This window comes from Salarias fasciatus, chromosome 16, assembly GCF_902148845.1.
Source record: "Salarias fasciatus chromosome 16, fSalaFa1.1, whole genome shotgun sequence".
NCBI classification, from domain to species: Eukaryota; Metazoa; Chordata; class Actinopteri; order Blenniiformes; family Blenniidae; genus Salarias; species Salarias fasciatus.
Window position 1 is genome coordinate 15,994,782 of NC_043760.1, and position 27,803 is coordinate 16,022,584.

Consider the following 27,803-nt stretch of genomic DNA (forward strand, 5'->3'; position numbering starts at 1 on the left):
CACTTTCTTTTTAGGATTTTATGTACAGCACTTTGTTTCAGATGCACATTAAACAATCATTCAATTTACAGTCAATCAACAGGAAACACATGGAGTAATGAGAGCGTTTCTTCCTAAATGCAAAATTTGTTGCGTAAAACAGTCTGAGTACTCACTGGCTGTGTGGGTCGGCTCTTGTCACCGGTGGACCTCCCTCCTCCCTCCCCCGGCGGGGTGAAGCCATGCCCAGATAAATCTTCCCCCCGCACGGAGCGCGAACCTGCAGCTCACAAGAGGGGCCGCGGACTGCAGGCGGACGGAGGCGCACGGAAGGAGGGCTGAGCGGCACCGGCACCGGCACGGACACGATCCTCTCGCGCTCGGACTTACAGGAGGCTACCCGTGGCCCCCCACCAGATTTATTCCCCCGCTCTAACCCGAGTGTCTTGGCTTTGTGAGGACCATGTCCGGCAGCACCGTGGCCAGGGTGCTGGTGGCGCTGTGCATCGGGAGCGCAGTGAACTGCATGCCCAAGGGGACGCACAGGACCCGGCGGCAGGGCCAGCAGCATCACGTCTCCTCCGTCTCCCAAGGTAAAGAAAAAACTCTTCACTGCGAGTCTGAGTGCTTATGTAACCAAGTCTAGAATCGACAGCTTAGTGCTGATTTTTTGGAGATTTGCATTATTTGAGTTTATGACTTATGACCAGCTGAGCAAACAATTAGATGTGATTGGCGTTTTTAACTTTGAGATGTGAAGAATTCTTCCCATTGGCTGATTCTCTTGGCTTGACTATACTGAGAAGTGAATTCAATTGATAATTTGAGAAAAAAAACCTTCAATTAACTTTAAATGTATTTGTAGGTGAATCACACAAACTTATCTACTTTTAAGCTCTGAATTCTCAAAAAAAAAAAAAAAAAAACACAGAGAAAGGCAGAGTTTTGGTATCAGTTTGGAGTTTAGAGAGAGGTGTTCATTACATATGAAGTCATAAGATGTGAACAAAGAACAGAGAGGGAGCTATCATTCCTCCAGTTTGTGCAAATGATTTATCGCTCAGCTTGGGGCCTTTTTGAAGTCAGGTTAACACATCTAGAATCATTTTCACAGACACGGGTGAAGTCTTGTCCTGCGCTCGAATGTTTATTCCAGTTTAGGGTTTGCTTATCTTGACATAAAAAACTCTTACATCTGTGTGTTTAGGAGCTGTGGTTGTGGCTGGGTCTTATTCCAGTGGCTTTATTTGTTCTTCCAATCCAAGGAGCCTTGAGCTGCTTCAACCAGAGTCAGATTCTCATTAGCTGTGTTTCTTCCCCTCCCCTTCTTGTCTTCCACTCACTCAGAGGGTTGCCTAGAGAACGGTAACTTCTACGGCCTTAATGACCAGTGGGAACGGCCGTTTTTGGGCAACACCCTGATCTGTACCTGCCACGGAGTTGCAGGAATCAAGTGCAAAAGCAAGCCCGAAGGTTGGTTTGAGCGCAGTTTTCTCATTTCCTCCAGTTTCTTCACAAATCGCTGCTCCTGCATCATCTCTCATGATTTATTCTGTTTTCATCACCGCAGATGAGGAAAAGTGCTTCGACAAAATCAACCAGCAGTCCTACAGTGTGGGTGAAACCTACGAGAGACCCAAGGATGGCATGATCTGGGACTGTACCTGCATCGGATCGGGGAGGGGCAAGATCAGCTGCACCATTGCCAGTAAGTGTGTGTCTGTGGGATTGTGTGAGACCCGGCTCTTCAGGGAACTGCCCCCTCACCGTTAACTGCTCCGACCACAGACCACACATCGGAGCTTGTGTGTGTGTTTTTAATGCTTTTCTCCACTCTGCCTGACTGACGGCAGTAAACTGGTTAATCTCTGATATTCCCTGCAGCTGATTAACAACCGGTGCCGTGCAGCTGTTTGCACTTAGGCGAGTGGTTAGATAATAGCAGAACTGTCTCAAGCCCGTGTTGCTTGGTTGGATTTGCACTCTGTGTCAACGCACACATGCTTTTATAGCGTAATCTGAGATAACCTGGATTTTCCCCTTCCTGTCTACCTAGACCGCTGCCATGAAGGTGGGGCTTCGTATAAGATTGGTGACACCTGGAGGAGACCCCACGAGACGGGAGGCTACATGCTGGAGTGCGTCTGCCTGGGAAATGGAAAGGGAGAGTGGACCTGCAAACCTGTCGGTGAGTCGTTCAGGCAGTCGCTGAGGAGAGTGTGTTTTGGAATCAGGATTAGTGGACTTCACAAGAGCAGGACGGTCAATGGACTTTATGCATTGCTTTACAAGATTAGTTGTTTTCAAAATAACTGCTGGCTCATGAGCTGACGTCTTTTCATCCTGCAGCTGAGAGGTGCTACGACAACTCGGCGGGAACGTCGTATGTTGTTGGTGAGACCTGGGAGAAGCCGTACCAGGGCTGGATGGTCGTGGACTGCACCTGTTTGGGAGAGGGAAGCGGACGCATCACCTGCACCTCCAGAAGTGAGTAACGCTTCATTTCAGGGTTTTTTTTAACACGCTTCACGAATCATTTTTGACATGTCCCTGTAATTGTACGTTTTCATGCAAATGCAGCTCAGCTAGCTGGTTTGATACTGGGGAAAAAAATGTCTTGTCAGGAGTCACGAGCAGAAAATAATACTGAATCTTTGTGGGGTCCCACATGTCTCCACACACTCACTATTGAATGCACTGCAAGTATTCTGGAGCCATATTGGCGTTACTAATGACAAAGTGCAGCTTGCGATTTGTTGGAGCATCTTAACGGGGGAAATGCTTCCCAGCTGTGTTTGCCAGTTGAAACCAAGGCTTGCGTCCTTAATTACGCCGGATGATGCAACAGATAATGGCGAATTTAATTCCCTCATTAGATTGTTGTTGGATGCGGGACTTCAGGGTGGCCTCGGAGGCTTTTCAGCAGAGATCACTGGTAAAGCCGTCAGCGTGTTGACGTTATCAACAAGGGTTGCAGAAAACAGACGCAGCCGGTGGCAAGAAGGAATCTGTTCCCACAGACCTTTACAGGTCTTCTTTCTGCAGAAATACCACTAATCCGCTGTTTCCTTTCCCCCTAGATCGCTGCAATGACCAAGATACCCTGTCCTCCTACCGCATTGGAGACACTTGGACCAAGACGGACGCCCGCGGACACCTGCTGCAGTGCCTGTGCACCGGGAACGGCCGAGGGGAGTGGAAGTGCGAGCGACACGCCTCACTTCACACCACGGGCTTGGGTGAGAACTGATAGCATCCCCATCTGTGTTTTCCGCCACTCCGCTGTGACTCCCGGTGTGTGTGAAGAGAAGAATGTGTGCCAGAGACAGATGTTGTGAGGACGGGGAGATAAGGGGTGTCGAGTGTTGAAGTGCGAAAGACGCGTCTCGTAACTTGTGATTATGACCTCATGAGAAAGAGAGACAGGCGTGATCTAGATGGATCTGGGGAATAGAAAATGGAGACAAAGCATAAAAAAACTAGTGGGGAAATGTGTTTGAAGTGGCTTGAAGTGATTACTGGGGGTAAGATAGAAACACGTGCTCGTTTTGATTTAAGACCAGTAAAAAAAAAAAAAAAAGAACATGTGGAGAGCGACTCTTCTAAGAGAGTAACTCTATATCTGGTATTAACATGTAAACTGTTTTGCAATGCTACTTGAAACTGCATTACATTTAAAGGAATCTCATTAAAGATGTTTATTCCTGTATTTAATTTAATCCCTTTATGTTGGAACGGTTTCTGTCTGTGGCTGTTTTAGTGTGGAACGTTGTGATATTGTTGCTGTGTGATGTCTGATTTAAGTCACATGTTACATTTGTAGGCACTGGCTCTCGCGTGATCACCAACATCCAGCCTGCCATCTACCAGCCCGCCGGCGTACCCGAGCTTGCACAGGAGGGACCCTGTAAGACCGAGACGGGGTTGTCCTACTTCGTCGGCCAGCGCTGGATCAAAACCCAGGGACAGAAGCAGATGATCTGCACTTGCCTTGGCAGCGGAGTCAGCTGCGACCAATGGGGTTTGTTCATTTGCTTTTTGTTTTTTTGTTTTGTTTTTTTTTTTTTTTTTTACAAAATAAGACGTTTCCAGAGGGGGAAAAATAAAATCTGTGTTGTCCTGTTGTTAATCAGATGGACCAGCTCCAGTGTATGGGGGCAACTCCGGAGGGCAGCCCTGTGTGTTCCCGTTTGTCCACAAAGGCAAAACCTACCACTCCTGCACCTCTGATGGACGGAGCGACGGGCAGCTCTGGTGTTCCACCTCTTCTGATTTCGAGACCGATCAGAAGTATTCTTTCTGCACAGAGCAGAACGGTGAGCACATGGGTTGATCTCAGCACTTTGTGGAAGATTTTAGATGTTAATTTTGACAAATAGTTTTTCTTACCCGATTTTGATTTCTTTCTCCAACAGCGGTTGTGGTTACTCGTGGTGGTAATTCTAATGGCGCTCTGTGCCAGTTCCCCTACCTCTATAACGGTCGAAACTACACCGACTGTACCGCGGATGGACGGCGGGACGGCATGAAGTGGTGCGGCACAACCACAAACTATGATGGAGAGCAGCGCTTCGGTTTCTGTCCCATGGCCGGTGAGTGGATTATGGAGTGAGAAAGAGAAACTGATACGTTATAATTTTTGTGTTAAAGGTCATTTTGTGACACCGCATTGTTTTAAAAATCCATCTGAGAGCTAGAGGCATTGGCAAATCACCAGCTGGATAAGTTCAAGAGTTGATATCTTGCTGTGGATGAAGGTATTTGGCAGGTAATTCTATTAGATTTGCACAAATGCATTCAAGAGTGCCAGAATAAATCTCATTCACACTTTTGTTTGCTCCGATAGTCAGATTTATCAGTTTCTTCACCTCCCTCAGAAATGTGTTGTTGTCTTGTGAAAGTGTTAGCTGGGTTTCTGCGGGCAGCTAAAGAGGATGAAGACAGTGGAGCTGTGGGTTGTTTTGGTGGTGGACTCAGGAAGGATAGCATCGTACAAATGATGGCGTTGTGCCCCGTAGTGAGGTGGACTCACTGCCATAGAGAAGTTGTTTAAGTGAACTCTTACTGACGTTTTAACAGTTGCATTAGAGACAACCATGGCAGTATGTTGGCTGCCCACTGTGGGTTAGAGTTTAGAGTAGGTGTCAAAGTAATACAAAACGTAAACAACTGGTCATGTGATTCAAGGATTGTTTAGAAAGAGAGGAGGGAGGTGTAAAGAAACCTGTAATATTTCACATTTGTTTAACCCTCCCTTGAGGTCGGTGGGTTCTAAAGAACGGGCTAAAATCCCTCGAACTCCAATATGCCTATCTTGAACCAGATCAACTTGATAAACGCTATTGGAGACACTTCAGCCTTTGTCGCTGCAGTTTTTCTTTAGTAAACAAAAACCAGCAGTCGAAGAGGCGGGGGGGGGGGGGGGGGGGGGGGGGGGTCCTTTAAATGGACGTTAATGACTTCACGGGGCCTGTCAAAACAAACTAGGGTGTTGAGATGTTAATGGAGGTTTTACACGGGTCTGCAGGATCTCCTTTCTCCTCCACCTGTGGCAATCTTCTTCAAAGGGTGTTTAATAGGCTGATCCGCTGTCTGCCGTGTGCCTGTGGGATTGTGGGGAAACGGTCTCCAGCTGTGAGCCCACCTCCAGGATCCCACCTCCATTATGCAAATTGGATCATTTCCCTAATTAGCTCAACTATCGCAATGGAACCGAAAAGTTTGCCGTAGGCAAAAATTCCTTTCTTCAAATTAAGCGGTATCATTTGGTTAATTTCCTGTTATGTCACGTCCAGCCCTTACTTGGTGATAAAGCTGTTATGGATGGAGGGAATTGTTTCAGCTTCCACGGCTGTGCCGGACAATAACATTTTAAATGGCCCCTTTCCAAGTCGTGAAGCCAGCCACCCCAAATGGGAGCTGATTGCCTTTAAAAAGCTGAACGCTGAGAGATTCTCAAAACAACGTTGACTTGGAGCCAAATGCGTTCAGAGTCGGATTGTTGACGTTTCCTCCGGAGCAGTTTAAAGTCTGAGACTTTTGTCTGGAGAAAAGATGAATGTTAAGTTGCGAGCAGCACCAGCCAATTCCCGTCTGGGCAGGATGACTAAACTCAAGTCTAGTTTCAAATTAATTATTGGAAAAATGAACTTTTCCTTGGTCTGCTCATGTTTGTACCTGCGTGTCTCGGATGGATTTTGATTTGTACCAACATTGATCAATTGATGGTGTTCAAAGACTTTCACATCGTCGCCAAATCCTCATTGGTGGCATACAGTTTGTAAATAGACTTTAATTCTAATGTTATGATATAAAGTCATTGAGATTTCAAGGTACCCATCAGCCATCACTGTGAGATCTCTAATTTAGGCAAAATTGCTCTGTGAAACCACCACCAAGGCTCCATTCTCAGCCCCTGAATTACTGCGTCAGCTGTGGAATCTAACTACAGACACCAAATGAGGATCAAATAGTCTATAATGTCCAGTGGTCTGTAGCAAATTGTTTCTGGCTTATAAAAGACAGAAAACCTTTCATGTATCATCACTTTCTCATTGACTGAAGTGAATATTGGAAGTTGTATGTAGATCTTCAATGCTGCTTTGCTTTTTGAACACACAAAATTAGTAGTGTACGGAAGTGAGATACCACAGTGGTCCCAGAGAGCTACCTTGAGGAACTCCACTCCTTACAACTTCTGCACAGCTCAATGAAAGCTGAAAGAAATCCCACCGTTGAAATATTTTCAAACAAGGTGGCTGTAGTGTCAAACATGCAGTCCTTTCTGTGGAACATAAATATTGACCCACATCATAGTTTTATTGTGAAATGCATAACTAACTTAACAAGTTGTACAAGTTGTGCTCTGGCTCATCAGAAACTGACGGGTCTGCTTAAGCAACAAATAGACCTTTTCGCATTGCACTGTTGTACAGCGTAACTCGCACAAGCGGTTAACTGTAGACTCAAAGCTGTTCCAACCCTCACAGCTACACACTCACCCACACACACACACACACACACACACACACACACACACACACACGGACCTGAAAGCAGGTTTATACTTGTTGCACGTCTTTCATCTGATTTATAAAAAGAAAAAAAATTGCTCGCTCTTTTAATCAGCTCTTTAACACACGGTGGACACACACAGTCATCCAAAGACACAACAAGGAGAGACAGCTGTTTCGAACTTTTGATCAGATTTCATTTCCGATGGGCACAGGTGTTCTGGGAGGGAGATATCCTGTTCAGCTTTGTGTCGAACCAGTGATCCGCAGCAGAGATCTGTCTGTGTGTGTGAATGCTATAATCTTGATGCTGCTTGTGTTAACAAGAAAATCTATATTATATGTTTGTCTTTGAAAGCATGCCTTCACATTTCCTCATTTTGTTTGGCAAGCCTTGACTTACAAGATATTGTGTAGAGATTAAATTGATAACAGCACTCTGAGAGAATTGTGACATAGAAAGTGCTCCTCTGATCTTTTTTTTTTTTGTTTTGTTTTTTTTGTGTGTGTGTTCCAGCCCACGAAGAAGTGTGCACAACTAGTGAGATGGTGATGTACCGTGTCGGCGACCAGTGGGACAAACGACATGACGTCTTGGGTCACATGATGAGGTGTACCTGCGTCGGCAACGGCAGAGGAGAGTGGAGCTGTGTTGCTTATTCCCAGCTTAAAGGTGTGTGTGTGTGTGTCTGAGAGAAAGAATGGGCCAAACATTCATGTGTGTGTGTAAGTAGACTCAATATTAGAGTGCAATGAAAAAAGAGGTGAAAGGTCATGTGGGGGATAATCACTCTCATACCAAAAGGTCAGACGTAATCCGGCACACCTGCAGTACTTACGACCTGAGCTGCACCTGCAAACGCAGAGACACAGAAACACACACAGAACACCGCGTGTTGAGGTTTGCGTTGACTTCCTCGGTGTTGATGTGTGTTTGTCGCAGACCAGTGTAGCGTGGACGGCCTGACCTACGAGGTCAACCAGACCTTCACCAAGCAGCACGACGAGGGATACATGATGAACTGCACCTGCTTCGGGCAGGGGCGGGGCCGCTGGAAGTGTGACGCCATTGGTGGGTTTTCTTTTTTTAAACTTTTTATTACTGCTTTCCAGCTGTGCCTGAAATCAGGACAATTTCCTTTGCAAGGCAGGAAATGATATGTCTGCCTCCAAGAAAGCTTTTCTTGAGCTGGCTCTGTTCTGAGTGTGGTTAAATCACACCGTATTCCATTTTCAACAACGGTAGAACTTCATAAGCACAGAAAACAACCTTGAAATGACGCCTTGCAGTTCCCTCAGAGATTTCAGTTTGTTTGTGTTTTTTGTTGCTATCATTGTGCTTTTTTTTTTTTTTTTAAATACAAATAAATGGAGTTTGTAATTGCAGCCAAAGGCAAACAGTTTTGCACAGAGCCCTTCCTAAATCACCCATAACACCGTTTCGTGTTGAATTACTCCTCCTTTTCGCGACCTCAGATCAGTGCCAGGAGCCGGAGACCAGAGCTTTCTACCAGATTGGGGAGTCTTGGGATAAAGTCATCAATGGGATCATGTACAAGTGCTATTGCTATGGAAACGGTGTGGGAGAGCTCAGCTGTGAGCCCCAGCAGTCATACCCTGGTAAGTTTATATCAAGCAGCTATGCAACAAAACTCCACGCACTGCAATCATAAGATTTTGTGTTGCCAAGTTTTTGAGAAATCTTCTTTCCCAGTAACATACCTGTGGCATCATCCCTCTTTAAAGTGTGGACTTAACAATTTGTGCTCCAACTCCTGCAATGGGAAAATGTTTGTTTAAGTCACCTTGAAAATGAGGCCCTTGACTTTGATGTGAAACAGACAGTGTTGGGAGGGGAGGAGGGGGTGTGATTTCCTCTTTTACAAGTACACACCCCCCCTACTTTGAGCCTTTGTTCCTGCCCGCATGTGGCACATCCCCGGTGTTGTTGCCACAGCTGTACTCAACAGCAGTATGTACATAAAGCCCTGACACAAAGCACTGTACATCCAAATCTAGTGAACAGTGGATTTTAATTTGCGATGGTAACTTAAATGGATTTGTTCGCATGCAAGCATTTTGCAGCCTTTACTATTACAGCTGACTGTTGTGCAGTTTGTTCCTGCACTTTTCTTTTGGTGGATTTCGATACAATGCACCCCTGTTAAGTTGCGAACAGCCCAGTTTCCCTGTAGTTGCACTTGGTGTCTTAGCTTGTGTTGTTTCAGTATCCCTGGATCCCCATAAACAAATTCCGTCTTGTAATGTTGTTCCTGTTGCCTTCCAATTCCCCCACATCTTTAAAATGCTAGCATGTGATTATCTCTTGGTGTATGGACGGAGTATTGTGGAAAAGGAAAGCATTTCCAGTTCAAAGAGAGGCTCTAAAGATGGCTTCTTGTCGGTCAGGTGTTGTGTGGGAGACGCATTTAAAGCCTTTCTTGTTTGTTATGTGAGGCAGGTTGATGGGATACACAAAATGTAGGCCACTATTCTGCCGTAAGTGGCCGTAATGGCAACCAGCTGTGAAACGTGCTCCTTGTGTGTGAGTGTGTGTGTGCCTGGGCATGCAAAATACAGCAAGTGAAGATTTAAGGGCAGCGAAAGCAGGATCCAGGCTTGAACTCGGTTGGCTTTCTGTGCAGAGCACCATAAAAGGTAAAAATGGGAAAACCCCCGTGTAAAGGATTTTTGTGAAGGTTTTCACAAGTCTCACATTTAGCACATGGCTTGATAAGATCTTAAAAAAGATGCTTTTCAGTCTGGCGTCTATGTTTATCTCCACTTGACTGAAGTGTAATTTAATCTTTCGGGGCAACTCTTATTGTTGCGGTGACTCCCAGCTTTGCCCCCCTTTACTGTGGTCCTTATCAGCACATTGCTGTGCATCAGCTATGAATGGCTGTTATGTCTGTGTGTTCAGAGTGATGTGTGTGTGTGTTTGTGTGCTTGTACATTACACAGAGTGGGTTCATGTGCAGGAATCCTCTGCGAGAGTGCATCCGTTTTTTCGTGCACCTCCCACATCTGATTCTACATAACCCTTAGCCCCTCCAGTGGCCTGTGGGGCTGTAATAGGCAGTAATTGGTCCCAGATTGTTTTTGAGGTTTGTGTATCTGCGAGCAAAGTCTGGTTAACCGAGCCACTTGCTCAGAAACTTTGATTACAGGTCTGCTATTTGGGAAAAGTGGTCAGGAAACCTCAATTCTTTACAAAGGCTACTAGTTTCTATCAGGAGCCTGCTCACCACATGACTTCTGTTTACATTAAAGATGACTTAATAGCCCTTCTTTTACTTTAAAACCTTCAGATCAGATGACTTTTGAGCCCCGGCTTACGGTGTTTATCCTCTCCTGTGTCACACCGACTTGCTAAGCTCTGTACAAGATTTTGTAAATCATTACACTTGAGTTCGGGCTGCTATTTTTATGTAACTCAAAACTCGTGTTTACAGTGTGCTGTCAGAGAAGTGACCGACAAAACTCGGTCTGCCCACCGACATGCACTGATAGGAAGGGCCGGCTGTTGAATGTCGTTTGGCTTCTCGTAACAGGACTCAACAGATCTGACTAAGTAATGAAATTGAAGGGGAAAATGGCTCTTTTGTTGTTCTGTAGTTTGTCTAGACTGACACCACACACACAGGGGTTACCAGCTCCTCTCTGACATCTGATAAACATTACAGTGGAGCTGACACCCACTCTCACCAAGGAGGCTTTAGAATAAAGCAGCGGACAGTTTCTAAGATTTAATGTATATTTGTTTTAAAAGTGTCATATTGGTTTTGTTTTGGAGTTTAAAGTTTAAGCCTTTTTTCTCCTGTAATGTTAAGTTTTGAACTGCTTTTCCACTGTAATTCCAACTGGGTGGGCCATATAAAAGTTCATTTGATAATAATAAAACTGCTCACTGAGATATAACGCTGCACATTCACTTAAAGATAAATAATGGATGTGTTTTAACATATTATCACAGTGTATAAAATCCCCTTTCCCACACTTTAATTTCAGCCTTTAATCTAAAAATGTTCACATCTCAAAATTGTTGCAATATGACATTAAAAAGCATTTCAATGTGGAACTTCATTTCGTACCTCAAAAGGTATAAACACTGTTTTTACAGGTGTGAGTGATTTGGTGAATACCACTGACACAAATCTTCCCTAAAAATAGTGATTTCTGCACACGTTTTCCATAACAATTCATCAAAATGATGTGTCACAAACGGTCATATGAGATTAAGTTGCACCAATCACAATGTTTATTAAATGCAACATTATTCCTGTTACCTGTATTATTGTATAGCATCAAGTGCTCCAATACTGTGTGTAGATTTCTGACTGAAGAATCCGAATTGCTAAATTATGTCAGAAAATTCCCAGAGGTTTAAAAGCTTTCCACATTTCAGTGTTTGCTTGGAATTTCAAGGGAAGGGAGGGTTTGTGAAGAGTGCTTAAAGAAACGGCCTCAGAGTGGAGAAAGTAGAGTAAAACCCTTCCAGCTCCTCAGCACCTGACATCAGGGCTGGAATCTCACGCGGAGCTGCGAGTTTTCCCCTCTCTTCAGGGTCCTCCTCTGGAAAATACTGTTGCACACTCGGTAAGACTCGGGTTATGTAAAGCTGTTTGTTTTCCTACTTAATCATGTGTGGGATTTCATATATGAAATGTACAGGAAATAAAGGGTACCGATAATGTGTCTTTATTCCTACTAAATCTCATCAGTGTGAGGAAACAGGTGTGATTCGTTTCTGTGTGTTTCTGTTGCAGGCGGACATCGTCCGGTCCAGGTGATCATAACAGAGTCAGGAAACCAGCCCAACTCCCACCCGATTCAGTGGAACGCCCCTCCGTCTGCCCACATCACCCAGTACATCCTCAAATGGAAAGTGGTGAGTTTTCCACATGAGCTGAAAACAAGTGGCGGCTTCTTTCATCTGAATCTATTAGCTTCTCAAACATAAACAAGATCACTCCAAACAATGCTCTAATGCAGATGTCTGGTTCCTTGAGTGTTTTTACATTTCTTTATTTGATTGCAGTGCTTGTGAATATTTTCCAGAAACACACGTCCAACCCCTGGAGGGAGGTGGTGATCCCCGGCCATCTCAACTCCTACACCATCTCCGGCCTGAAGCCAGGCATCACCTACGAGGGTCAGCTCATCAGCGTGCTGCGGTTTGGACGCAGAGAGGTCACCCGTTTTGACTTCACCACCAACCACGGCTCATGTGAGTTGACAGATGTGGCTCAGGCTTGTTTAAACCGTCCAGCTGAACCCATGCTGCAAAAAAAAAAAAAAAAAAAAATGGGGAAAATAATTTTGAAGACAGGGGTCTGGGTCTTTAAACCTCATAAAATCTAATCTGTATTTTTCTTCCATTAAATTTTATTTCACAAGCATGTCCTCACAGAGATTTAAAGCCATTTTTCCAGTGTGTCCTGGCCAGTGCTTCTGCTCCTAATATTACCGTTTTTTTTTTTTTTTTTTTTTTTTTTTTCCATCCCTGCCTTTCTCTTCCTCCTGCAGTGGCGACAACTCAGGGCGAGACCACCATGCTTCCTCCTGTGATCGACATCTCCGAGTCGGTGACTGAGATCACCTCCAGTAGCTTCGTCGTCTCCTGGGTCTCTGCCTCCGACACGGTTTCCGGCTTCAGGGTGGAGTACGAGCTCACTGAGCATGGCCAGACCACCGGGCAGCCCGTGGTGCTGGGTGAGTGCAGACGCACTGGAGACCGAATCCCAAATGATGCATCCTGCGCTCTCTTGTCAGATTGGTATTAAAACGTAGATTTTTCTCCTGTCAGACCTGCCTCGTTCAACTACCTCAGTCAACATTAATGAACTTCTGCCTGGAAGGAAATACACTGTTAATGTGTATGAGGTGACAGACAGTGGAGAAGACAACCTCATTCTGACAACTTCACAAACAACCGGTGAGATGTTTTTTTTTTTTTTTTTTTCAAATTTGTGTACCTCTGTTACTTTCCCTCTGTTCTATCTTGTCCTTCCTTGTTGTCTCTCTCTCTTTTGCTTTCTCTCGTGTTGTATTTTACATAATCAGGATATTCATATTCTCTTTTACTTATCTATAAATTGAGGACTGTTTTTTCTAATATTCGCACTTCATATATTCCGACAGCACCCGACGCTCCCAAGGAGCATGAAGTGGAGGACGTAGGAGACACTTCCATCGTGATTACCTGGGAAAAACCACTGGCCCCCATCACTGGTGAGTGATAGCTTTGATGTTTGAACCTCTTACGAAGTCCTGTACGTGCAAATGGCGAGCGTATCCCGTGTCCTCCGTGCAGGCTATCGAGTCGTCTACACGCCGTCAGTGGAAGGCGAGAGCACCGAGCTGAGTCTCCCCGACACCGCCACGTCGGTGACCCTGAGCGACCTCCTGCCTGGGAAGATGTACAACATCAGCATCTACGCTGTGGAGGACAGTCTGGAGAGCGAGCCCATTTTCGTCCAGGTCAACACCTCCGGAGATCCGCTGCCAGGTACGTGAAAACGTTGAGACCGTCTGTGTGTCTGCAAAAGAGACAGTGGGGCAGAAAGTTTGAATGAGCTGGATGGATTCATGTTAAAAAAAGTGAAAGTGAAGTCATGGAGTGCACAGCTGTTGGGCTCTTCTTCGGCTCCACTCTGTTTCCTGCAGCGTCTCGGGCTGCCAGGCGGAGGAGGCTGTGTTCCAGTCCTGCAGATGAGTGAGAGTGTTTGTACAGTTTGTGTGATGGGCTGAAGATGCATGCCCTCGTGTGTGTTTGTGTGGCTTTTTCTGATTATTGGTGTTATTTGAAGGGTACAGAGATAAAAATTTGATTAATTCACTCGACAATCTTGAGCATCTACAGCATTTTTGAACAACTACGTGGAACTTGGCACCTCCTGAACATCACTGTTAGTCAGGCGTCATATTCTTCAATAAGCATTGATCGAAGGCATCCAATGTATTTGCGTTGGTCTCTGGTATGAACACCATGCTCAAGCGGCGTTCACTGCGCTCGAGACTTCATGAAAACTCCATGTTTGGAACTGGCAGAGTAGATTTTTCATGGAAGCAATCCACATATTCTGTTAGCACTGTAATACAGTCAACCTGTCCCTGCCTTCACTGTCGGCTTGATTCCAGTCCCCCGCTGCGAAAACTTGAGAAAAGTTGCACACATGCTCTGAAAAGGTCGATAAACAAGCTTCCTGAAGGTCGAGCAAAGAAACAGTCTCCCAAACAAATGATCAGCATGTGATGAGAAGAGCTGTTGTGTTTATATTGGAAGATTTTTAAGCTCTGTTAAAAAAAAAAAAAAAAAAAGCGTCATGAGATGCCTGGATTCAACAATTGCTGCATTGATAGTAGAACCTTGTCGTGAACTCTGATTTGCAGCAGGAGGAATGAGTAAAGATAAGCCAGTGCAGCTATCTCCTCTGAATTAATTTGACCTTCTTTTTCATTCCTCTCTGAGTTCATCTCCTTCACAAGCCAGATCTCTCTCTCTCTCGCTCTTATTTACAGCTGTGTTCCGTTTCAAGATGTTTCTCTGCGTTGTGTCAAACACTCTGTCCAAAATGTGAGGCGGCGTCACCGTTTGGCACTTTCTACACAGCAGTTGTGTTACAGCAGTCATGCCCCGATGAGCATGTTATGTTTCCATATAAAGCAGGCTGTGCTTTGATGACATGTGGTGGGAGGTAAATGTAAAGCTTTGAAATGCTGGGGAATATTTTTATTTTGTCTTTTTTTTAACTGTTGGCTAAACCTGCACTTTTTGAGCATTAAATAATGAATTATGGGTTTTCCCGTCCTTTTCTTTTCCATGCATTCACCAAAGCGCGTTTATATTCCAGCTATTTACCCAGACTTGTCCTTGACAGTTGAAATAATTGTACCGAGATAAATGTTGCCCTAAGCTAGAGAAAGTTGTCATTCTGATCTGCTGAGTGTTGGCTCACAGACCCAGACAGAACAGAGAGCTGTGTTCAGACACGCGTCAGAGACATCATGACTGACGATGCCAAAGTTTTGTCCTCTTGATGGTGATTCATTTTACTCTTTCTCCACAGATGAAGTCACTTCTCCCACCGACCTGCAGTTCTTTGAAGTGTCCGACAAAAAGATCGTCCTGACCTGGTCCGGCCCGCCCGGTTCCGTCTCTGGTTACCGGGTCACGGTGGTCCCTGTGGAAGAGTCGGGCTCTCCGCAGAGGGAGATGACTCTGCCCGTCAGTCAGAACTCCTACATTGAGGTGACGCACCTGCAGCCCGGCACGCTGTACCGCTTCAGCGTCTACACCATTCACAACGGAGAGGAGAGCTTACCGCTCATTGGGGAACAAACTACTAGTAAGTATTAATTACACAAAACTAATTATTCTATTAAAGACTGTATTCACCGTGTTTGTTGGCGTGTCTCGTCAGAGCCAGATGCCCCCACCGACATCCACTTTTCCAACATCACCGAGGACAGTGCAGTGATTCTGTGGTACGCGCCTCGCGCCAAAATCACCGGCTACCGCCTGTTCCTCACCGTCGAGGGCTCTAATCCCAAGCAGCTGCGCCTGCCGGCCCGCCTCTCGCAGTACACCCTCCTCAACCTGCAGCCCGAGACCGAGTACACCGCCACTCTGCATTCCGAGCAGGACAACACACTGAGCGAGGGGGAGACAGCCGTCTTTACTACTGGTGAGTGTGTCTGCTGGTCTGAGTGTAAAGTATCCATTGGAATCATATACACCCACAGGAAGAACATGCAAAGTCAATGCAGTTTTAAGGTGCTTTCCACTGAACTTCCGAGCGTTCTACACCCTCACATCATTGGTTTTCTATGTCCAGAACCCTTTACTTTGTGTCTCTTCAGGCCCAGCAATGGGAAATGCTCCCACTTTCAACACTGATGTGACTGATACCTCCATCATCATCTCCTGGACTCCGGTTCCTCACATTGGGTACAAGGTATGTTGACCACTTGACACAGAAGCTATGAGAATTCAGCAGTTTACTTTCTTCATGAGTCTAATCATATTTCCCATTCCATCGTAAATAAAGAGCATCACTTTGATTTTCTGGGGAGTGGGAACTCGAGATATTCTTGATTTGCAGTTGGCTTTATTTAGTGTTCACAAAGCTGGGAATGTCTGACCTCAGATGAATCTGATTGGTTGGAATATGTCACACCGGAGATGGAAATCTGCTGCAGGCTCACATCTCCTTGGGAAAACAGCGACCTCTGACCTTTACCTCCTGTACTCGTGCTCTATATCTCCCTCTCCTTCATCTCTCTGACTGTGTCTTCATTCATTTTGCAGCTGACCGTACGGCCCAGTCAGGGCGGGGAGGCCCCCAGAGATGTGACCTCTGACTCAGGAAGCATCTACATTTCTGGCCTCACTCCAGGAGTGGAGTACACCTACAGCGTGCAGCCGGTCATTAATGGATATGAGCAAGGAAATGCAATCACTCGCCGCATTGTGACTCGTGAGTACATCATACCGTTTTTTTTAATTCAAAGTTTCTTTCAATTTGCCAGTTTTGGACGTCATTGGTAACGTTTTTGTTGGATTAGTCTCATTTTTGTTGATAACTCCAAGGAAATATTTGATTCAAACAAAATGATTTGAAACTTTGTGGCTAGTTTGTGATTAAATTGGTCTTCATGTTACTCATTGGCCTTGATGCAACTCTTAAAAAAAACGGAGCACTAGATTTGTGTTGGCCATACTCCATGATGTTTTTGGACTTTGTCATGGGCCAATAATAAATGAACATTGTAGCAATAACGAAGTTGTTCTTGCCAAAAATGTAACCTTTTTGCAATCCAAAATTTTTTCTAAAGCCAATAATGTAATAACTTGTAAATATTGCATTAAAACAGGAAATAAAATGAAAACCTTTTACTGAGAGACAGTGCTGCATAGTGTGTATCCTCACTGAACTGACACCTGTATGTCAGCCATTATACCTGTTTTTGATTAGAAAACTGCATAAAAACTGTCATAAAAGAGAATTTTATACACATTTATTGAAGTATTGACAAGCAGTTTCTCAAATGCTTTATTGCAATATCAGCAAGTTACTATGTTGTTGGATTTATGACGCATAAAATGGCCAAATTTTCATAATTTAATAATGTCATTAGCTTGTTCATTAAAGCTGGAGTTTCGACGCCTGCTTTAAACCAAACTAAGTTTTCACTTTATTTTGCTGATTAATATTCTCTTTTTCTTCCTTGCAGCTTTGTCTCCTCCTACTGATCTCAACCTGGAGTCCAACCCGGGCACTGGTGAGCTGATTGTCCACTGGAACGGAGCAAGTACACCCGGTAAGCACTCGATGTGTTTCCAAAATATATAATAAATGAACAGTTCAATACAAATATATTAAATATAAGCAGATACCTTCCTTATAAGCCTTCTTCTTTCCTGTTGAAGACATCACTGGCTACAAAGTGACCTGCACTCCCACCAATGGGCAGCAAGGAAACAGCGTGGAGGAGTTTGTGGAGGCGGGAGAGAATTCCTGCACCCTGGAGAACCTCAGTCCCGGAGTGGAGTACAATGTCAGCGTCGTTACCGTGAAGGACGACATGGAGAGCGTTCCTGTATCAACGACCATCACACCAGGTGGGTTTAGGAATATTCTGTAGAGGGTTGGGAATGGTTGAGTATTTATTTGTCTAATTAAAGGCGTATTACTCTTTCACCTACGGATTGCACCGGTTGAGAATCCTTTTATATGTAACAAAATGCTAACATGGTCGGAGCTGCTAATGTGCCACACTAATGCTGTTTCATCTGTTATATATGAAATGGAGACACTTCATAGAATAACCTCACCAGATGAAAACATAGAAGCTGTTCTTCCACCAGTCCGTCGCCCTGCTGGAAGTGGATCAAGCTTACTAATGCTTCAAACATTTTGCTTTTCTCCTGCCCCTTTGTTTGTTTCTGTTTGTTTGTTCGTTTGTTCTCCTCCTTCCTCCAAATTCTGCACCCCACCCGCTCAGAGGTGCCAAAGCTGACCGACCTCAGCTTCGAGGACGTGAGCGACACCACCATCAGCCTCCGCTGGTCACCGCTCAACACCACCACCGTCACCGGCTACCGCATCACGGTGGTGGCGGCCGGCGAGAGCATCCCCATCTTCAGCGACCTGGTGCAGTCCACCACGGGCCACTACACCGTGTACGGCCTGGAGCCTGGCATCGACTACAACATCAGCGTGATCACCGTGACCGAGAGCGGCGAGAGCGAGCCCACCACGCTCATTCAGCAGACCTGTAAGAACCTCGTGTCTGGAGTAGCGCTTGGGAGGGTTTAGATCACTGAATAGATAAAAAATGATTCTCCAGTTTGACACGTGACCGACTCAGAAATTACACTGTGTGGTAATAAGGGTCTTATTGGCCCTGTGGTGCGGCCCTCCAAACAAAAACCTTTTCAAGTTGCTGTTGTAATTTGCTTTACATGCTGTGCTGTCATTTTAATTATCCTGAGTGTGTGTGTTTGTGTGTACGCGTGCAGCATCTGGTTTCAGTTGAGCAGGTTTATCGTACCGAAGCTCATTTTGCCCCCCGACTGCACACGGCGCTGAGTCTCTCACTTTTAAGATGCTGTAAAAACCTCACGCATAAATTTCCGCTGACACACACGTGCGCACATAAAACACTGACTGTTGTGTTTTGGACGATAAGTCATCTCATTTATTTCCTTTTATCTGTCGTCTCTGCGCCTCACTCCCTCGTAGCGCGATTACAATTCCCTCACCATCTTTTACGAGCAGCAACACGTCTTTAACATCCAACCTGACCTTCTGCGCTCATCCTGAATCCGGTTGCTCTCTTTTTCCACCAGCCGTGCCAGCACCCACCGGCCTGGGCTTCGGTGAAGTTGGGCCCGACACTTTGAAAGTCACCTGGTTCGCTCCCAGCGTCCCAAATCCTGCAGACATTGACAATTTCCTTATTAGGTACGCATATAAAATCTATTGGATTGTTTTGAACTGACTCTGACTTCAGAAAACTTATTCTTGTTGATATTTATGTTGTTTAGATATCACCCCATTGACGACGAAGATGAAATTACAGAAACCAGCGTTGGAGGCAGCGACAGCAGCGTGGTGCTCAGGAGTATGTTGCACTGACAGCAAGAACTTCACAGAAAGTTGCTGTCATTTTATGAACATCAGTTTATATAGATGTTGTTTTGTCCACAGATTTGCTCCCGAACACGGAGTATCTGGTGAGCGTGGTGTGTGTTTATGAGCAGAGGGAGAGTTCCCCCGTCGTTGGAACGAAGAAAACAGGTGACTTTCAGTTAACGGTTTTACTATCTGACACATGGATCTTAAACATAAGCTCACTGGATTTTTTTTTTCCCTCCTCACCTCTCTCAGCTCTGGATTCGCCGGTCGGCCTCCGTTTCTCTGAGATCTTCACCAACTCCTTCACCATCCACTGGCTCGCTCCGCAGAGCAAAATCGGCGGTTATCGAATCCGTTACCAGAAGGTCAGCGGCGGCAGGTCCAAGGACGAGCGGCTGCCCCCCTCCAGAAACCACTTCACCCTGACGGCCCTCACCCCCGACACCGAGTACTTGGTCAACATCTTCGCCGTGAGCGGCACGGAAGAGAGCCAGCCACTCAGTGGGAAACAGAAGACAAGTAGGAATACTGGATTTAACGCTAGATTTTCTCTTTTCACTCACTGTGTTACTGCCAGTGTTTATGTTCATGGATTTCTTTTGCTTCTTCCTTCAGTCTCCGATGCTCCTACTGAACTGGAAGTGCTGGACTCTGCCCCCACCAGCATCACTGTTCGTTGGACCGCCCCTCCAGTCACTGTCCGCTACTACAGGATCACTCACGGAGAGTCTGGTGAGCAAAACACTCGACTGATTTAATCCTTTCTGATCGACTCACTGCTAGTGTGATTCGGTCAACTTTTAACCCAAAAAACCCAAATATTTTTTTTATTAATTTTAATCCTTGTGGTATCTTGCCATGTAATTTATGTGTTCAGAAGAGTAAGTACTGATTTTTTTTTTTTTTTTTTTTCTTCCCCCTATCCACCCAGGAGGTCACAGTAATCCCAAGGAGTTCACAGTTCCTGGCTCCCAGTCCACAGCCACGATCAACAACTTGAAGCCCGGTACCGACTACACCGTGACCGTCTACGCCGTGACTGGCAGAGGAGACAGCCCCGCCTCCAGCATCCCCATTTATGTCACACACAAAACAGGTACACACAGTCTTTTACACGTGGAGCATATGTTTTGCGATCTTTCCTTTACTTCTGGTTTCCGCTCATGGCGTCCCGTCTCTCGCAGGCGTCGACTCTCCCTCTGAAATGGAAGTGACTGACGTGAACGATAACAGCGTCACGGTGAGGTGGAGTCCGGCTCAGGGCCCCATCAAGGGCTACAGAGTCACCGGAGTTCCCAAAAACGGACAGGGACCGTCCTTCACTGAGGTGGTGGCTCCAGGTATAATTCACTTCACACTGTAGTTTTAATGTTTGTTGTGTTTCTTTTTGAAGTTCAATAGCTTTACTTCTTTTCTCCAGACCAGACAGAATTCACGTTCTCGGGGCTGATGCCGACAGTTGAATACACTCTGAGCGTGTTCGCTGTTGGACAAGATGGAGAAAGCACTCCACTGGTGGCGAACGCTGTAACAAGTGCGTATTTATTGAGAAAATGTAATCTAAGCTGCATAAATTGTTTTCCTGACACTGGAAACACTTAAATGCTGCAGTGTCAACATTAGTTTATTTTTTACTTCAACTTTCAGATGTTGACCGTCCCAAGGACCTGAGCTTCTCAGATATCGACTCCACCTCCCTGCGGATCAGCTGGGACAGCCCCGAGGGAATCGTCACCTCCTACCGGGTGCTTTATTCCAGTTCGGAGGAGGGTGAGAGGGAGCTGCGCCCGGCCCCCCGCGGAGACGCCGAGTCCACCATCATCTACGGTCTGCAGCCCGGCACCGAGTACACCGTGAAGGTCATCGCCTTGCACGACGGCACATCCAGCACGCCACTGGTCGGAACTCAAGCTACAGGTAAAAGGAGGATTTTAATATCTGTAATTAATTCTTTATATGCATCAGTATGCAAACGTATCTTTTTTTCTTTTTTTTTTTTCCCTCTTTCCTTCCCTCCAGCGATCTCTCCTCCGTCAAACCTCCAGTTCTCCCAGGTCGGCCCGACGTCGTTCACCATGCGCTGGGCCGTGCCGGACCAGGGGAACCGGCTGAACGCCCTCCCGGGACTCACGGGCTACCGCGTGGTGGTGAACCCCAAGAACAAGAGCGGCCCCACCAAAGAGATCAACCTGGCCCCGGACGCCACTCAGGCGCACATCTCGGGACTCATGGTGAGCGGGAACGGGGTGGCGGTCATACACTCGCATCCTCGAACAAACACTCTGAAAGGACAAAATGTGAAACAAGAACAGAGTTGGCATTGAGTAAGGATTGCAGCTGCAGACATATTTAATTTCAGTAATTGAAGGCTGCCATTATTTTTTATTAGATTGCAACTTCCTATGAAGTCCATGTTTACGCCCTGAAGAACTCTCTGACCAGCCGGCCAGTTAAAGGAGAAGTCACCACCCTGGAGAGTAAGTCTGACTCTTACGAATGGCGTTACTCTGTTAATATGAGCAAATCGTAACATTTCCATTTGTTTCTCATCAACCTGCAGATATCAGCCCGCCCCGTCGCGTGCGCATCTCAGACGTGAACGATTCCTCCATCACTCTGTCCTGGAGGTCCAAGACAGACGCCATTTCCGGGTTCCTGGTGGAAGCCACGCCCACCACCTCCTCTTCGGGCTACGTCCCCATTCAGAAGACCATCGGTGCCGACTCGCGTTCATACACTATCACAGGTACAGAGCTTCAACAATCCAAATATACAAAACCCACAACCGTGAACACGCATGAACTCCCCCACTCACCTGTCTGCATGTCTTCTTCAGGTCTGGAGCCGGGCACCAATTATAAAATCAACATCTACACACTGAAAGGCAACGGGCGCAGCATGCCGCTCACTCTCACCGCCACCACAGGTAACTAATACACATGAGAACTGAACCTGGCCTTTCCTTGTTGGTGTTGGTGCTCAAAATAAACATGAAATACTTTTTTTTCTTTCTCTCCTCGTGCGTGTCTCTCCTCTAGCCCAGCCGCTGGTCATCCCTCCCACCAACATTCGCTTCACCTCCCTGAATCCGACCAGCATTTCCTTCATGTGGGAGCCATCCCGCAGTCCGCGGGTCACCGGTTATTACATCACCTATGAAGAAGCCGGCGGTCTGCCCCGGGAACTCATCCCAAGACCTCACGCAGGCCAGTCCTACGCCAATGTCGACGGTGAGTGCGTCTGAGCTCGACTGTATGCAAGGAGAAGGTTTAATTTCCTGAAATGTAGGAAATGATTTGAATTCTCTAAATGTAATTTTTCAATACAGGTCTGAAGCCAGGAACTGAGTACGTCATTAAGATCGTAGCACTGCAGAACACTTTGAGAAGCACGCCTCTGGTGGGCAAAGCCAGAACACGTAAGTCCATCCAACAGTCAGTGTTGAAGGTGTTTTTGTTTTTTTGTTTTTTTTTAATGCTTTCTTGTAGAAATACAGTCTTGTATAAATATTTTTCTTGTAACAAAAAAAAAGTACTCTACCATGATTGTCTTTTTGCTTCATACTAATAACTTGTTCGTGAAACAAACAGGATGGTGATTTGGTCAGTAATTAATTCAAGAACTTGAGTTTATATGAAGCACTTTAAGAAGTGCCAAGAATTTGCATTCTGTTCAGTGATTAGTTGAAGCCATCTATGTGGGTCACTTGAACAGCGGCCATGATTTTTGTCCATCTGACAAAAGTCTTAACAATGGCCCAAGTACATGTTGATAGCTAGTCTGTGCTGCCCTCTCCTGGCTTTCTCTTTTACTGCAACAAAAATCCAGTTATCTTGTCTGAAGCCTCTTTCCCTCGAGTGATTAAATCTGTTTTTGTTGTGTCATTACAAATTGAATGCAAAGGAAACTATATTTGACAATTTTCATTAAGTGAGTCAGTTCCAATCACAGACTGCAGGGAAACTTAGACACTAGAATTGTCTTCTACCTGAAAATACCAATTTTGGAAATGATTTACAGCATAATGTGAAAATTGGAATGAAAAAACATCATCCTGTCTGCTGTTTTAATTCAGAACTTTTTTTAAATTTGTCTTTAAAGTTGTTACCTACCCTTTCCTTTAGGAAAAAAAATACTGTAATACAAAAATACTTCTCTTCTTTGCCTTCATTAGAAACAGTCAGGACAGTGGGTTGTCTTTTATTTAGCAGAATTTGTCACGTGAAAAGTCTTTTCTGGTCTTGTAATGTTCACTGCTTCTCATCCAATCAGAACCGGCTACTGATCCTCAGCTGCTGGTCCCAGAGCTCCCTCAGCTTCCTGTTCCAAATCGCCCCACCACTGACATCCTGGACGTCCCCGAGTCCTTCAATGACAAGATGTAAGCATCTGCATCGTCACACTGAAATTAAAAAGCCTAAAATTCATTATGCATCGCTTGTTTATCTTACTGATCTGTTTTGTCTGTGTTTGTAACATGACACCTGCATCTCTAACTTAAGTTCGTCACCTCATCCTTGAATTTTCTTTTCTGTTCCAGTTTTGACACAAATACTGTCCACCTGGCCGGTACCGGCGGCCAGAGTCAGCCAGGCCAGCAGGGTCAGCACATTTACACAGAGTACCAGAGCCTGGGGCCCAACAACGGATTGCACGGACCCTTCAGTGGACCCAAGGAAGGCCAGAGGCCCACCCTGAGGGAACCCCTGGTTTACATCCCTGCAGCCGGCCCAGACGGAAACAGAGTCCCCTTAGTCAAGGTGGGGCAGAGTTGGAAGATTTGTTGCAAAGTTGATGCACGTCACAGTCGTATTTAATTATTCTCACAATTTTTTTTCCAAGCATGGAAGTAACTAGTTTCCAGTCGGTAACAAAGAAGCTGGATTTAACTCCACTCTGTTGAAGTCTTGTAATTACGCCCTTAAAAATGAAACCCCGTCGTATGACACTTCACCTGCCAGGTGAGCGACGGCCCTCTGCCAGGACTCGCGTTCGGCTTCCCCGACAACGAAACGGAGTTTCCCCAAGAGGCCCAGACGATCACCACCATCTCCTGGCAGCCCATCCCCCTCACCTCGGAGTACGAGGTGTCGTGCAGCCCCATCACACAGCTGGAGGAAGGCGGCTTCCAGGTATCCGCGGTTCCACAGACCTGCAGAACGGCCGAAGGAGGATTCCCGCTGAGTTTGACGGTTTTCTGTTTGCAGATGCGTCTTCCGGGCACCTCCAACAGCGCCACGCTGATCGGACTGACATCCGGGGAGTCCTACAACGTGGTGGTGGAGGCCATGAGAGGCGGGGCCAAGGAGAAGGTTCTGGAGGAAGTCGTAACCGTCGGCAATGCCGGTACTGCAGCCGTGCACTTTGACTTTTAGTACAGGAAGTTTGGATTTCAGAAATATTCGAAAAATGTCCTTCAATGCAGATCTTAAGGAGTTGAATGAATTCTGAAACCACTGCAACTCTGTGTTTAATTCACGTGCTTTCCGTCCCTCAGTCCCAGGCGACATCCCCGTTACCGCCAACCGGGACGTGTGCTTCGACACGTTCACGCAGACGTACCACGAGGTGGGCTCGGAGTGGGAGCGCATGTCCGAGACGGGCTTCAAGCTGTGGTGCCGCTGCCTGGGGCTCGGCAGCGGCCACTTCAGGTGTGATTCATCCAGTGAGTGGCTTTATTAACCCCATCCCATCATGCTTTGCCCTGCAACACGCCATGGAATTAAAAATGCAGTAATTCTATGTGATCTAAAGTGGAGGAATTTATAAAAGGAATTGTTAGTTTGATTTTATAAATTCCTGAGCTGCAGTTCATGAGCCCATATGCTGGGCATATTTTAAGTGCACAAGCAAGCAGTAATAAAGTATCGGCATGGGCAGTCTGAGCAAGAGTGCATTCATCATTATGTTGGATTTTTTGTCATTATTTGATGTTCAGATGATATCTTTTTGTTGAATTGATCTTAAATACTGTAATTTGTCCTCTGAATGAGTTTTCCCAGCATCTGCCCATGCCGATCTTTCTTCTTCATCTCTGCTAATTAAGATTTTAAAGTGAGAGCCTAAAAAAAGCTTCCCCTCGGTCTCAGTTTTTTGTATTGAACAAAGTCATCAAACACTAATATGACGATACCAGAAACTGAGCTCCTCAGTCCACATGTCCTCTGACTGGTCCGTGTGTTTATAATGTGGGAGGATGTGCAGTGGAGCATACTGGGAACGACTGACTGAAATGCAGATTACAACTGGAAACCTGTTTGAATCACTCTGTAACACTGGGTTATTACACTGTGCAGAAATCAGCACATGCCATGATGTTGATGAAGTTCTCTCCAGACCATTTTTTTTTTTTTTTTTTTGGAAAGCGTTTTCCATATTTTAATGAAAATCCTCTCTTTCCGTGTCCATTTCAATCTGTTAAACCTGTTTTTTCCCACCTCTTTGAAATTCTCTCTTACTCCATGCATTTTTTTTCGTGCGTCATTTCCTTCCTCCTGGCTCCTCCTGTGCTCCTCCTCTTCCTCCTCCTCCTTCCAACAGAGTGGTGCCACGACAATGGAAATAACTATCGCATCGGAGAGAAGTGGGACCGCCATGCTGAGAACGGTCATATGATGAGTTGCACCTGTCTGGGCAACGGCAAGGGAGAGTTTAAATGTGAACCTCGTAAGTGCAGGTGGAAGGAAGGAAAATCCAATTTCCTCCTTTTTTCCTTATACTTTAAAATCCACGTGTTACACACCATAGATTAGGTGGGGGACACACCTTGAAGTATGTACATTGTATTATTTTGTTGTGAATATTAATGATTTAATGTGGCTCTCCAGATGAGTCGACGTGTTATGACGACGGGAAGATGTATCAGGTTGGAAACCAGTGGCAGAAGGAATACCTGGGAGCCATCTGTACCTGCACCTGCTATGGTGGACAACAGGTGAGAGATCAAACATCACGGCTGCGGGCCGAAAATAGAAAGCCGGTCCTCTCTCAGTCCCAAGGCTGGAGGTTTAATTCCTCCATCCTTGACGCCTTGACCTCCGTAGACTCCTGTTAACCATATTAAAGAAACCATTCTGCTGTCCGTGTCAAGGGCTGGCGATGTGAGAACTGCAAAAGACCCGGAGCTCAGACCGATGTGGACGCTGACCTCCTGCAGCCCGTCCACTCAGACGCTTTCGACCGCTACAGGGAGAATGCTCTACGCAAACTGGTCAGTCTCGTCATTTCTACTTTACATTTGATGAGTTACGGTTGATACGTGTGTTGAGATTGGCTGTTTTTCCTGTTTTCCTGATGTCTGCAGAACATCCAGTGTCCGATTGAATGTTTGAGGCCCGAGCTGCTCGCAGACGCACTCAACGCCTCAGATTAGAGGGAGTGAAGAAGTAAAGGAGGAGAAAGAAGTGAGGCCCCTTCCTTCTCAGCATCAACGCCACTTCAAGAAGGAATCTCCTCCCGCTGCCACCAAAGAAAAGGACTTTTCCATCACATTTGTGCCTTAAAGGGTTTCACCACATCGATGTGTAGTGCCTTAAAAAAAAGACTTTTCTGCTCCAAACATCTGTTCACTCCTGAAAATGGAGAAAGAGAAGAATTTGACGTGTTTCTCACCGAGCACAACTTCTGCTGCTTTCTCACCTTCACCCAGCAAACCGTCTGCAAACACACACACACACACACACACACACACACACACACACACACACACACACACACACACACAAACTGCAGTCATTTTATGTATTTCCATCATTGCTTTGGAGCTTTGTTTTATTGCAGAACATTCCATCACATTTGTTTTTCTGAACACATTAAATCACTGAAAATCTCTAAATGTAACAGATTTTAATTGATCCGGTTTTTCCCATGATGGCTGGAACTAACATCGATTTCCACTGTGACCAACATGTTTTTTAAATACCTAATGAATGATTTTGTGGGTTCCAAGACATTTCTAAATTCTAGCATTGTTCTGGTAGATTTTTATTTTTTCCCCCAACGTAACGTGTTCTGTTTGTCTTTCACTGACATTGTCACACAGAGATTAGAATGAAATATTCCCAAGAACGTTTTGTCAACTTTGTTGAAAGATAGTTTTTTAAAAGTAACTTTCCTGTAAAATGTTCAGCTACTTGTGGGGGTGAAGTTACTGTACTTTGCCTTTATAAACTGTTGATCTAGATCTACACTTCACCCATCTTTTAAGCCACTGACCAAAAAGTGTGAACTGTTACATAAGAGAAAAATCAAAATTTCCCTATATTTTGTATTTTTTTAATTCAGTTCTTTTATTTATCCCTTTTTATGTAGGCATTTTGTCTGATGCTATTTTTGGGTGTACACTTTATTTTTTTTTTTTAATAGTTTTCTTTTTTTTAATATTGTTGGTGCCAGAACCTGAACTACTGTGGATTGAATCTTTTTAATAAACTGAAAAAAAACCCACTCTCGTTTTGTGTTGGCTGTTGTTATATTATTTCCCAGCAATAACTCGCTTTTAAAGACCTGAATGTTTGAGTATAGTTTATTTCAATTTCTTTTCTTTTTTTTGTGTCTCCTATTAAAAGTAGTTCACTCATCGATTTTTATGAAGGGACTGTAGCAACAACGTCATGTCTTCCTCCAATTAACAGCTATAGCTTAAACTGAAGGTAACTTTTATTAG

General features: G+C 45.3%; 1 protein-coding gene across 1 annotated transcript; it reads left to right on the forward strand.

Annotated features, from left to right (window-relative positions):
- The first annotated feature begins 276 nt into the window (after positions 1-276).
- Positions 277-27,570, forward strand: fn1a (fibronectin 1a). Its single transcript, XM_030111698.1, has 49 exons — positions 277-572; positions 1,327-1,452; positions 1,550-1,687; positions 2,036-2,167; positions 2,329-2,466; positions 3,060-3,218; positions 3,803-4,000; positions 4,113-4,295; positions 4,395-4,571; positions 7,510-7,665; positions 7,936-8,064; positions 8,469-8,612; positions 11,762-11,883; positions 12,054-12,222; positions 12,522-12,707; positions 12,802-12,930; positions 13,137-13,226; positions 13,309-13,503; positions 15,065-15,343; positions 15,419-15,682; positions 15,858-15,952; positions 16,306-16,474; positions 17,232-17,318; positions 17,428-17,619; positions 18,003-18,275; positions 18,850-18,964; positions 19,048-19,124; positions 19,211-19,300; positions 19,391-19,657; positions 19,754-19,870; positions 20,070-20,234; positions 20,323-20,478; positions 20,559-20,672; positions 20,786-21,055; positions 21,158-21,369; positions 21,528-21,615; positions 21,699-21,884; positions 21,975-22,064; positions 22,177-22,368; positions 22,467-22,556; positions 23,411-23,519; positions 23,679-23,898; positions 24,100-24,270; positions 24,346-24,484; positions 24,636-24,803; positions 25,679-25,804; positions 25,966-26,072; positions 26,229-26,348; positions 26,442-27,570. Exons 1-49 carry the CDS (start codon positions 443-445, stop codon positions 26,508-26,510), a joined length of 7,518 nt encoding a protein of 2,505 aa, XP_029967558.1. The 5' UTR covers positions 277-442; the 3' UTR covers positions 26,511-27,570.
- Positions 27,571-27,803: the final 233 nt, after the last annotated feature.